The sequence below is a fragment of the Dreissena polymorpha genome, chromosome 2 (genome assembly GCF_020536995.1).
Source record: "Dreissena polymorpha isolate Duluth1 chromosome 2, UMN_Dpol_1.0, whole genome shotgun sequence".
Taxonomy (NCBI): Eukaryota; Metazoa; Mollusca; class Bivalvia; order Myida; family Dreissenidae; genus Dreissena; species Dreissena polymorpha.
Window position 1 is genome coordinate 54,034,197 of NC_068356.1, and position 14,350 is coordinate 54,048,546.

The 14,350-nt window shown below is 36.5% G+C and overlaps 1 protein-coding gene across 1 annotated transcript in view; it reads right to left on the bottom strand.

Annotated features, from left to right (window-relative positions):
- Positions 1-14,350, bottom strand: part of LOC127867071 (neogenin-like) — a 263,769-nt gene that overhangs the window by 5,138 nt on the left and 244,281 nt on the right. The window contains exons 18-21 of the mRNA XM_052408016.1: positions 2,329-2,421; positions 1,286-1,478; positions 1,014-1,164; positions 447-591 (exon numbers count right to left, since the gene is read on the bottom strand). Coding sequence (XP_052263976.1) covers positions 447-591; positions 1,014-1,164; positions 1,286-1,478; positions 2,329-2,421 — 582 coding nt within the window. The remainder of the gene's footprint in view (positions 1-446; positions 592-1,013; positions 1,165-1,285; positions 1,479-2,328; positions 2,422-14,350) is intronic.

A 14,350-nucleotide genomic window follows, 5' to 3' on the forward strand; every position in this document is an offset into this window, starting at 1 on the left:
ATTGTCTGTCCGTCCGTCCGAAAACTTTAACATTGGCCATAACTTTTGCAATATTGAAGATAGCAACTTGATATTTGGCATGCATGTGAGTCTCATGGAGCTGCACATTTTGAGTGGTGAAAGGTCAATATCAAGGTCATCCTTCAAGGTCAAAGGTCCAAAAAACAAATCCAATGGAAGTAACAAGCTTTTAAGGGAGATAATTTATATTTATCATTTGGAAGGTACAGATCATTTTTACAAGGGAAATTATATTTTTTAAAGAGATATATAAAAAAAATAATAAAAAAATCAAGGCGGCCCAGTAGGGGGTATTATGTTTCTGACAAACACATCTCTTGTTTATTTCTACATTTCGTTGATGTTCATACATCGATGTAGACAACTCCACTGTTTTTGAATGAGTACCGTAACTTGATACCCCAATACATATTGTGCAATGTAACCTGACAGGAAGTAGTCCAAGTTCTCGGAAGTCTCGGCAGAAACGATGAAAGAATCGCGAGTCTCGTGACTTCGGTATGATATCCGGTATCGCACGATGGGCCCGTTCCTCTGAACTCCCGGTGGTAACGCCTGTATACGAATAGTCTGGAAAATTACAGTAGGAAGAAAAGGAGTTGATTTACAATGATAATAAAAATACGTGTTTTCGTGTTTCTGAATTTCATGTGTGCGATTACCTTTATTATAACGCAATTTATGTTTACAAAGCATCTTGCAAAAAAGACACTATAAGAGCCTCGCTCTGGGAAAACGGGACTTAATGCATGTGCGTTAAGTGTCGTCCCAGATAAGCCTGCGCAGTCCTCATAAGCTAATCAGTGACGACACTTTCCGCCTTAACCGGATTTTCAATACAGAAGAATGGACTTTCTTTAAACGAAAATGCCTTAAAACCGAAAAGTGTAGTCCCTGATCAGCCTATGCGGACATCACAGGCTAATCTGGGACGACACTTAACGCACATGCATAAATGCAATGCACACGCACAATGAAAGTGTTGCACTTACGGTGGAGTTGATGACGTTCAGAGAAACGTTGGAGGGCGGGGCGCCGGGCTTATCAGGCAACGTTCTGACGATGACGTTGGCGGTTTGGCCCTTGACGTTACGTAAAATAGGGGTGATGTTGAAAACGTACTCGGTGTACGGCTCCAGAGACCTGCAAATGGACACAAACAGCGGCTACAATGTTTTAAAATTATTAATACTTTACGAACAAAAAATGTGCGATTTCTCCATACCACATCAAACTGCGCATAACCCGGACAGTTCACGCCTACCTGACCACATAGCTGCTGATATTAGCTGGAAGGGACCCAGTTCCGGGCAGGTCCGGCCTCTCCTTCCCGGCCAGAGTGTAGGACAGCTCGTACCCGCTGTAGCGTCCCGAACCCGGCGGTTCCCATTGTAACAACAGCTGTGTAGAGGACAGAGGCGTGCCGCTGAAGTTACGAACTGGCTCAGTGGTGACCGCTGGAACAACAGTCAAACGTTATAATTAGACCTTTAGATTAGACAAGCTTTGCTCATTTTTTGTGGTTCAATCAGTATTTTTAGATTAATTCAACGTTAGATCTTTTCTTAATTTGTTTTTTTTACTGAATGGGTACTATATATTACATTATTTTAACTTGCGACATGACAAGCATATTTTTACTATGACATAGTTAAACAAAATGTAAACACATTCGAAACAGTAAGTAAATCCGAAATCCGCATATAGCCAATGCCAATAATTTGAAAATGACAGTGTTCAACACTACTGAATAATCAACTAACTAAGGACTTATGCATCAAACCTGTATGCCCATATTACTTCCTACCGATAATTTACGCCATTTTCTTCTCATTTAAACTCAGTATGTACTGATATATCCCATGCCTTCACGTGGTCTACAACATCTTGCTCTCTCTCAAAACACGGATCATTTCAATAACTTCATAGCATGGTTCTACAATATATACTTCTCCATTAGACTCACCTCATACGAAAAAATTGTCTTCCCCAAACAGTCTACACTCTTCAATATTCCACTAAACTCACCTTGTGTAAGAATATAGATATACTTCCTCCCAAATGGTCTACACTCTGATTTTTTCCTAAACTCACTATATATTGGAAAATGTAATTCCTTCCGATGTACGGTAATATTTAATTCCTCCCAACAGCCTACACTATCTGCCGTTCGATTAAACTCACTTTATACGAGTTTACGCACTTTTTAAATGATCTATACTCTCTGCTGCTCAATTAAACACACCATATACGAGAATGTTCATTATTTGTTCATGTTCCAACTTATTTACACTCCATTAAACTCACTTTTTACGGGAATATTTACTTCTTCCCAACGGTCAACACTCTCTCCCGCTCTGTTAAACGACTTTACTGATATCTGATATGTATATCCCATACCTGAAAGAAATGTATAAACAATCCTAAACAAACAGTCGAGAAGCGCCACATTACAAACGCACCATAGATTACTTTCGAACCATCAAACAAGTTGTAAACTTGACTTTTCAAAGAAAGTGTACACGCATTAATTCCACTGATGTTTAGTTGTGCGTGTTTATGTTTTTAAGAAGTGCTATCACACAGGTACATTTACCTCTAAAACGTTGTTGTTTACAATTACATAAGACGCGACCGGATTTTATTTTTTAGATATATGCATGTGCGTAAAGTGTTGCCCCATATTAGCTTGTGTAGTCCGAACTTGCTAAAAGGGACAAAACTTTCCGCTTAGAATGGATTTTCGTTTAGAAACTACTTCCTTTAAATGAAAATGTCCATAAAAGTGGAAAGTGTCGTCCCTGATTAGCTTGTTCGGACGGCATAGGAAAATCAGGGACAACACTTTACGCACACGCAATAAGCACACTCACCGACTTCATAGACGATCACGCTGCTTTCCTTGTACCCAACCTGCATCACCTCCCATCTCTCCTTATTACGTAACACCTCGATGACGTAACCACGCACGAGTACGTTCGCTTCCGGTTGAGGTGGTAACCACGACACCAGAATATCCTCATCCTCAGCTCTGAGAAACACGTTCTGAGGGGGCGGTGGCGGTACTGTCTCTATGAACACAACATTGGTGATCTGATGCAACTCCACCATTACGTTTATTTGTGTCTCGTTCTGGGAAAACGTGGCTTAATGCATGAACGCAAAGTGTCGTCCCAGATTCGCCTGTGCAGTTCGCATAGGCTAATCAGTTACGCCACTTTCCTCTTATATGGACTTAATTGTTTAAAGGAAGTATTTTCTAAACGAAAAATATTAGGCGGAAAGTGTCATCCCTGATTAGCCTGCGCGGACTGCACAGGCTTATCTGGGATGACACTTTACGCAAATTCATTAATCCCAGTTTTCCTAGCACGCTGTTTATTTCTACGTGAAAACTTTTGCACAATGTTCAACAGAATAACTGACTTACGTTGTTACTTTTCTAACAAAAATGTTTAATTGGATTTTGGATTCGATAAACGGTCAAAACTGTAAAGCAATCACAAAGAATCAAAAGTTATCTTACGCCAACTAATAAAGTGTCGTTGGGCTGCTTTAGCTGTCGGGAAAACAATAAACGACAACTGTTTGACCAATGCATTAAACAATATGTGTGTACCAGCAGAAATATTTGAACAGTGTTTATAAATTGAATTTCTAATTTACCTGACCTGCTCGTGAAAGAGAGATAGTTTTGTATCTGAAATACATGTACATAGCAAATATGATTTTGGTTGAACTAATAACTTTGCATGACCATGCTACGCATACAAACTTGCCTCCTGGTGTTGCTTTTCACCTGGCCTGACTGACTGCAACCTCTAAGCTCAGTCAATATCTAATACAAACCATGCATTTTAGGGTGCATTACTGTTGTTGTTTTAAACCCAGCCTGACTGCGACCTCTCTTCTCAGTCAATATCCTATACATACCGTTCATATAGGCATCTCTACTGTTCTTGTTTCCACCCATCCTGACTGCGACCTCTCTACTCAGTCAATATTATATACGTACCGTTCATATAGGCTTCTCGACTGGTGTTGCCCTCAACCCATCCTGACTGCGACCTCTGTCCGTCCTCTGACAGCGCCACTACCTGAACTTCGTACCTCTGGTCTTGCTGTAATCCTGCGCGTTAAAAAATCAATTATCAAAGTTATCCACATTTTTTAATAGAGTACGTGTTGTCTATTGTATTCGAATCAAATAAAAGCGTGTGTACATATAAATGAATGTTTTCGGGAACCGTTTGAGGCTAGGCGTCACGATGATTTTCAATGGTTTATGGGGATTGTCCTAATCTCCCAATGATTTACAGTTCTCTTAGTCTCCAAATAGTTTTCAGAAACCGTCCTTATCTCCCATTATTACCGTGTCCGTTCTAATCTCCAAATGGTTTGAAATAACCTTCCTAATCTCCCAATCAATTTTAATTGATTGACCTAATCTCCCAAACGCTTGCAATGACAGTCCAAATCCTCCAATAGTTTACACTGCCTGTCCTGATCTCTAAATAGTTTGCAGTGACCGTTCCTATCCCTAAATATGCAATGACCGGCTTAATTCGTCAATGGATTGAACTGGTAATTCTAATCTCGCCATATGCAATGACCGTCTTTATTCCCCAATGATTAACAATGACCGTCCTTATCTTCCAATATGCAATGAAGGCTCTAATCTTCCTATCTTCAATGCCCGTCCTCATTTCCCTATAACAATGACCGTACTTATCCCCAATGGTTTGCAATGACCGTCCTAATCTGTATATACTTTGCAATGACCGTTCTTATCTTCCGATATGCAATGACCATCTTAATTTTCAAATGGTTTACAATGGCCGTCCTTTTCTCCCAGTATGGAATGACCGTATTAATCCCCCAATATTCAATGACCCTTCTAATCCCCAAATATGCAATGACCCTCATAATCTCTCACTATGCGACGACCGTCCTCATATTCCAATTTATAATCACCTTCCTTATCCCTAAAAGGTTTTCAATGACCGTCCTAATCTTCATATGGTTTGCAATGACCGTATTAATCTCCCGATGTTCAGTGACCATCTTTGAAATAACGTTCTTATGCTGCAAACATCATCATGATATGGTTATTTTCATAAAAATATCTTAAAGGAAAGTCAACGATATAAAATGAACTCGAGCTACATAACTAATCGGACGTAATAGCACTTTGTCAAAACATAAAATTAATTAATTGTAAATCTCATTATTCAACATAGTAAGGTTAAGTTCTCCTCATATTAAGTCATCGATTAAAAAGACACAATTTCATCTTTTAGTATTGTATTGCCTCTGTCTGGAAGAGAAATGGCATGTGTACAGTGTTCAATATGTGTACATTTATTAATAAATGTGACTTATAACTGACTCAGGTATAAAGGTTTTAGCGTGTAGGTATTTCAAGATTATGAAATTATTTGTTACAATACACATTATTGAATATACACATCCAATCAGCGCACGACTTAAGAGGTAAATATTTGAACTCATGTACCTATCATGGATACGTTGGTGAACATTTTGCCAATGCGTATCTCGTCCACTTTGCTCTCTCCCAACTTCCGGTAGTGAAAAATGAACGCGCGAATGCGCACTTGACCCTCAATGACTTCTCGAGGAGAACGCCACGAAACTCGCATCGTCTGAAGTGTGATGTGTCACAACGACTGAATGATGTGTCACAACGACTGAATGATGTGTCACAACGACTGAATGATGTGTCACAACGACTGAATGATATGTCACAACAACTGAATGATGTGTCACAACAAGTGATTGATGTGTCAAAAGTGATTGATGTGTCATAAAAACTGAATGTTTTTTGTAATATAACTAAATGATATGTGACAACAACTGAATGATGTGTTGCAACAATTTAATGATAAATAAAGAATTGAATGAGCTGTAACAACAATTGCAAAATGACAGCACAATTATTATGGACTAATAATTTTACTGAAACAATACTAGAATGGAATGAACAATTTTTATAAACTGCCCATTAAACTGTTAATAAACAGCGGTTGCGTTCATCATAATGTTGATAATAACCGGTCTTGCTGTAGGGTTTAACAATAGGCTGTTAATATTAATAAACAGCAAAATAAATGTAGCGTTCAACATTATGGTGTTAATATTAATAAACAGCGAACTAAATGTAGCGTTTAACATTATAGTGTTAACATGAATAAACAGCGAACTAAATGAAGCGTTCAACATTATGGTGTTAATATTAATAAACAGCGAACTAAATGTAGCGTTCAACATTATGGTGTTAATATTAATAAACAGCGAACTAAATGTAGCGTTTAACATTATGATGTTTATATTAATAAACAGCGAACTAAATGTAGCGTTCAACATTATGGTGTTTACATTAATAAACAGCGAACTAAATGTAGCGTTCAACATTATGGTGTTTATATTAATAAACAGCGAACTAAATGTAGCGTTCAATATAATGGTGTTAATATTAATACCCAGCGGTCTTACTGTAGCGTTCAACATTATGGTGTTTATATTAAAAAACAGCTGTCTTACTGTAGCGTTCAACAGTATGCTGTTAATATTAATAAACAGCGAACTTAATGTAGCGTTTAACATAATGGTGTTAATAGTAATAAACAGCGGTCTTACTGTAGCGTTCAACATTATGGTGTGGCGTTCAACATTATGGTGTTAATATTAATATACAGCGGTCTTACTGTAGCGTTTAACATAATGGTGTTAATATTAATAAACAGCGGTCTTACTGTAACGTTCAAGATAATGGTGTTAATATAAATAAACAGCGGTCTTACAGTAGCGTTCAAAAAATGGAGTGGCGTTCAACATTATGGTGTTAATATTAATACACAGCGAACATACTATAACGGTCAACATTATGGTTTTGATATTAATAAACAGCGGTCTTACTGTAACGTTCAACCTAATGGTGTATATATTAATAAACAGCGATCTTACTATAGCGTTCAAAAAATGGAGTGGTGTTCAACATTATGGTGTTAATATTAATACACAGCAGACATACTGTAACGGTCAACATTATGGTTTTGATATTAATAAACAGCGGTCTTACTGTAGCGTTCAACATAATGGTGTTAATATTAATAAACAGCGGTCATACTGTAGCGTTCAACATTACGGTGTTAATATTAATAAACAGCGGTCTTACTATAACGTTCAACATAATGGTGTTAATATTAATAAACAGCGGACATACTGTAACGTTCAACACTATGGTGTTAATATTAATAAACAGCGGACATACTGTAGCGTTCAACATTATGGTGTTAATATTAATAAACAGCGGTCTTACTATAACGTTCAACATGATCGTGTTAATATTAATAAACAGCGGTCTTTCTGTAGCGTTCAATATAATGATGTTAAAATTTATAAACAGCGGTCTTACTGTAGCGTTCAACATTATGGTGTTAATATTAATATACAGCGGTCTTACTGTAGCGTTCAACATTATGGTGTTAATATTAATACCCAGCGGTCTTACTGTAGCGTTCAACATTATGGTGTTAATATTAATAAACAGCGGTCTTTCTGTAGCGTTCAACACTATGGTGTTAATATTAATAAACAGCGGTCTTACTGTAACGTTCAACACTATGGTGTTAATATTAATAAACAGCGGTCTTACTATAACGTTCAACATGATCGTGTTAATATTAATAAACAGCGGTCTTACTGTAGCGTTCAACATAATGATGTTAATATTTATAAACAGCGGTCTTACTGTAGCGTTCAACATTATGATGTTAATATTAATATACAGCGGTCTTACTGTAGCGTTCAACATAATGGTGTTAATAATAATACCCAGCGGTCTTACAGTAGCGTTCAACATTATGGTGTTGATATTAATAAACATATGTCTTACTGAAGCGTTCAACAGTGTGCTGTTAATATTAATAAACAGCGGTCTAACTGTAACGTTCAATTAAATGGTGTTAATATGTATTCCTAGCGGTGTTACTGTAACGTTCAACATAAGGGTGTTAATATTAATAAACAGCGGTCTTACTGTAACGTTCAACATAATGGTGTAACTATTAATACCCAGCGGTCTTACTGTAACGTTCAACATAATGGTGTTAATATTAACAAAGAGCGGTCTTACTGTAACGTTCAACATAATGGTGTTACTATTCATAAACCGCGGTCTAACAGGAGCGTTCAGTATAATCGTGTTTATAGTAATACCCAGAGATCTTACTGTAATGTTCAGCATTATGTTGTTAATATTAATATGCAGCGGACATACTGTAGCGTATTATGGTGTTAGTTTAAACATATTCATTTCGAACAAAAATATATTTGCACAAAAAACAATGTATACACCATCTAAGCAAATACATGTTTGAAAAGGATTAGAACGAAAGATGTTATCTTATTTAGTTCTTCACCATATAGTATAATAAACAGTGTATGTCGTCATGCGAACATAGTTGGTTTACAAAAAAAAAGAAAGTTAGACAGATGCGTTAAGTGCGAATAATAAAACAAAATAAATGAAAAAAATATAAGACTATAGTAGCATTTGAAGCATGTATGAGAATTGAAAAAATAACAGTAGATAAATAATACAGAAAATGAATGTATTAGAATGTAGAGACAATTGGAATAACAAAGAAGCTGAATGGACAGCGTAACATGCCATAATTACACACATGTGCATATAGCATCTGATATTTGTTGACGAGAAGTAAGAAATAAGATAGTAATGGACGTTCTGTAGCAAGTCTATGTATCGAATCGTTTGCTATTGATAATGTATCTGTGTACTGCATCAACAATTTTTGTGTTTGTGTTAAAGTCGAATGAATTTTCATTATGGTGTTAATATTAATACCCAGCGGACTTACTGTAACGTTCAACATTATGGTGTTAATATTAATATACAGCGGACTTACTGTAGCGTTCAACATTATGGTGTTAATATTAATACCCAGCGGTCTTACTGTAGCGTTCAACATTATGGTGTTAATATTAATACCCAGCGGTCTTACTGTAGCGTTCAACGTAATGGTGTTAATATTAATATACAGCGGTCTTACCGTAGAGTTCAATGTGACGAGTTCCAACTGGGAGGGCGGGGTCATTTTCGGTATGGGGCGTGTGCTGATTTGCATTCGTGACTCCTCCCCTTGCCCGCCCTTATTGTTAGCGATAATTATGACCTGAAACATAAAATATCGTTTAAGTTTAAGATAAACGATAGAAACATGCAATACGTAGATGCATTCACTGGACGTAACGGCGTCAGTGGCAACACCAGAACATTGTGAATGTGAGTGTACATGTATATTCAACTCCCTAAATATACATGCAAAAGAAGAATCCATGACATGAACATGTTTAAGCATTTTGATATGACCTTTGAACAGATCGCTTAAAACGGCATCTTTGTCCTTTTAAATTACTTCAATACTATACACGTTTGGGTGATAGAAGTATGAATTATTATTAATTTTTAAAGATCAAAACTCCCCTACAGGTACAATGAACTTGGCAGTTAAAAAAATATATCTAAGTGACACTATACACTATATTTACAATGAACTTGGCTGCTAAAAAGCTTATATAAATGACACTTCACTTTATGTAACTTGGCTGTTAAAAAATGTGACAAATGACCGATGTACGACAAAATGATAACGGACAACAGTTAATGACGAACAAATTCTACAGTCGATTTACAGCATAGCATTCGGAATTGAAGTCTATTTTCAACGAAGAAGAAGTACTTGAAGAATTTTCAAGAAAACACATAGCAGTACTGCTCAACCTCTCATTTTGAGGTACCTGTGTATAGTAATTATAAAGCTTTTTCCTTTTTGTCTTGTTAATAGTAAGCTTACATTAAACGTTGTTTCCGGCAAGAGGTCTTTAAAAGCCACGTTTGTTTCCGTCACATTGTATTCCAGTATTTTGTATCCACTCTGCTCCGACAGACGACACGTGTATGACGTAACATGACCACGTGGATGACTTGTTTTTATTTTTGGTGCGTCCCACGTAACGTTGAGTAAAAATGGCGACGCCTTCAAAGCGCGAAGATTTTGAATAGTTCCTGGAGGTTTTGCTGAAATGTTTTATTTAATCATTGAACGGCAAACATAACATAAACATATTGACAGAGCTTATTTATATTTTTTAAGGTATCGGGAAAAGATATATTATGAAACGTTTATATAAACATAAGCGGGAGGAAGGTAACAGATTCAAATATTTTTATTTAATAGAAGAGTTAAATAAATAGGTCAATAAATATTGGTGTATAACTTTTTACAATTGAGTCGCGTTTTGAGAAAACTAGGCTTAATGCATGTTCGTAAAGTGTCGTTCCAGATTAGCCTATGCAGTCCGCACAGGCTTATCAGGGACGACACTTTCCGCCTTAACTGGATTTTCCTGTAGAAGAGACTTCCTTTAAACGAAAAATACCATAAAAGCGGAAAGTGTCGTCCCAGATAAGCCTGTGCGGACTGCACAGGCTAATCTGGGACGACATTTTACGCGCATGCAATATGCCCAGTTAATTTCAGAACGCGACTCATAGTTTAATCCATTTGAGCCTCGGTCTAATAAAATGATTCTTAATGCATGAACACGTACGATGTACAATGACGTTGATTTCACTGACGTCACTTCCGCCAGCGTTCGTCGCCAGGCACGTATACACGCCTTCATCATCGTGCGTCAGCGGATTGATGGTCAGATAGCTTGTGGCTCCCAGATAGCTTGAACCGGACTTCCGGTTTGCGCTGACAAACCTCTGTGAGGATATCTGGAAAAGCAAACACTCGAAATAGAGTGATTTCAATACTAATAATTTCTAACGTATCAGATATCCATGAAATCATATGAACCAGTTGCCAGATGTCCGTACCGCTATGCTGTTGTTTTCGCTGCCACACTGGTTCACCAGGTCACTCAGGGTGTTGGTTCTCCACAGGATGCTTGGGTATGGATCACCTACTGTGCGACATCGCAGGTCTAGCCTTTCACCCTCTGTGACCGCCTTTGGGCTCATTAAGTCTGCAAACATTATGTATACAACTTAAAGTTTCTGCGGTATTTACGTAAACGGCAACCATGAGAAAACAGTGTTTAAGATATTGTTCAGATTCTAACAGAATGGGTAATCACGTGACGATCAAGATACCGACGTCCTTGCAGAGACCGGTATATTTCGCCGTTTAATACATTTTATTACTTTCAATAAAAAATTAAAATGCCGCTAACTTTCCAGCTACATCATCAAGATAGTGATAAGCGTTTTGTCGTATTAATATTTGCTATATATTTCGACCTGTAAATTAATACTCTATGCTGATGACAGTGCAATTTTGTATTCACATAAAGATCCAAGTACCATCAGTCAAGTTTTGGGCAAAGAGCTCGAGTCCTGTAGTAAGTGGTTAATTGACAATAAGCTATCCCTCCATCTAGGCAAAACAGAATGTATTATTTTTGGTTCTAAACGTAAACTCACCAAGGTGGACAATTTTCATATACAATGTAATGATCATGTTATAAAATCTCAGACGTATGTAAAATATCTTGGTTCTATTTTAGATGCTGATTTGTCCGGTACTTCTATTGTAAATAACATCGTCAAGAAGGTTAACTCTAGACTTAATTTTTTATATAGACAAAGTGATTTTTTAAATAAAAGTCTTAGAAAAAGCTTATGTAATTCTTTAATACAATGTCATTTAGATTATGTATCCTCTTCGTGGTATTGTGGACTCACGAAACAGCTTAAGCACAAGTTACATATAGTCCAAAATAAAATGGTTCGTTTTATTAAAAATTCCCATTGTAGGACATCACTTGTTGTATCGCATTTTGAAGATTTTGGTTTATTGAACGTTGAGCAAAGATGCAAGCAACTTCGGCTTAACCACATCCATAAGATTTTCTACAATAAATGTCCAAGCTATATGAAAGACAATTTTGTCAAATGTACAGATGTCCATCAGTATGGGAATAGATCCCGATTTAATTTGTATGTACCTCAAGTTGATGGCTTTACTAGTTCTTCATTTTACTACAATGGTATTACGGATTGGAATGCATTACCCGATAATATAAAGTCCATCGAATCGAAATTTACTTTTAAGAAACTTGTTAAGACACATCTATTAAATGATATGAAGGTAGACGAGAATTCCATATATTTTTACTTTTAGATTTGTTTTATATTATGTAATTCATTATTTTTTATGTTATTTATTTGTGTCAGTGTATTATCATGTCAACTTTTGAAAGATTCACCTCATTTGTAGAAGAAATAATGGGTAGGATCATGTCGATTTTATATTAAGAACTGAATAAAACAATATATTTATAGTCACTTATAAGATCTGTTCGACTAAATCCAGGGACCCCGTTGGAAATAAGCTTTTTTATGTTTACATGTCTAAGCTTTACGGGTTATCCTGTGTATACATCATGTCGAAATCTTATTTGGATCTGTGACAAATGGCACCATTCATGTAATGCATGTTTCTGAATATGATAATAATGCAATCAATACGTTATTTATTGCCTTGATTGCTTTGAATTGTAAATTGTTCTACATGTATGCACACATAAAACAAACAAACAAAAGACCTTAATCGCTTCTAAATTTCTTTGCGTGATAAAAAAATACAGCTCCCGTGGTTGGCCAATCTGTTTAACAGAAACTATAACAGGATACAAAACTTTATTTATTTGTACATGTCTTACCTATTTTTGGAGAAGCTAAGGCGGGCTGCTCCTTAATGTCAATAGTGCTCCACAATGACACGATTGTGAAGTTGATATTTTTAGAAATCACGTGATGTACATCCGGATCTGTGTCTCCCACAATGCCCTCAACGACATGGTCTAGACTTGTTCCGAAAATGTGTTCAGTCGTTGTCGGCAAGCTTTCGTCTGCAAATAAATTTGTATATTTTGAAATCGTTTCTTCTTAAACATAAAGGGATAAATAACCATGAAAAACTGAAAAGCGTTTTCCTTAATAATGTATGCATGCCGATGGTGAACCGCCATTCGATATTATTACAATATCGGCTGAAAACCATAGGCACCCGGCATAAGCTGATATCCCCCTATCCCCATCTGCTACCCCCCCCCCCCCCCTCCGAAAACCATCAATCGTCAATTCATTATACACAATAAGAAAACAAAAAAATAGGGGAAAGGGAGGTTGCAGTGGTGAGGGCGCTTACCACAAATACCGAGTACCAGTGCTTCAAACGACGTAAAACATACTGGAATAATTTGATAACATATAACATTCTTTAATAGCATGAGTATTATACGAGTTTTTACAGCAAAAAAATGATTACTAGTTATGGACATTACATCATAACAAATTCAGAGTTTCCGTTTGACAAACTTGTTCAAACCCGAACTTTACAAAATCGCATACAAGTATGATCTACTTTATGTACCAATCTACTTTTAGTTTTGCACATGCACAGTTGAATTGGTATTTATTGTTAAGAAGATATAATATAAAACGCTTGAATATACCACTGACTATATTTTACATATATCAAAGCTTACCATCGGAGAGTAAAAACAGCAACTTCTCGTCGATTTCCGGTCGACTGCCAACATTTGCATGGAACACCATGATATTAATAAGTTGCCGCTTTGTGATATCGAACTCGGTCACGTGCAGAAACCACGTGTCACGTGGGATCACTTGGAAAGAGATTGGATGAAGAAATGGGGGCCCTGTACAAAGAAGACGAGCTTTGATAACATCGCAGTGGCATTTCATATATGGTTTGTAAGATATGTATCGGAACGTTTCCTGGCATATTTTGGACAGAGGCGCTCTTAGTTTTAAAAAAAGGCAAATGGTTTATACTTTAATGAACTTACCTGAAGATTTTTATGCGCATTTATAAAAACAGGTTTCATTCGATTTAAAAAAAATCCATAGATACAAAACTGCACATGACAAACATAAATACATGCCGCACATTATACTGAAGCCCGAATTAAGAGATAATTCACGCAAATTTAAATAACCGTCAAACTGCAGTACACTGTTGCAATTCATTTCACATACCAATTAATGAACAAATATCAATTCTACAACCCATTGCTTAACTTTTACCAGTGCAACACAAGTGTTACGTTTAGTACAGGGGTTTTTACACTAAACATTATGTATCGACTTTGGCATACTGTATTTAAATAACGGCAAATATTTACCAAATGAAGCATAACCAGGATATTACTGATGAAAAATGCATCAATAAATTAATCTGGCTATTTTTCA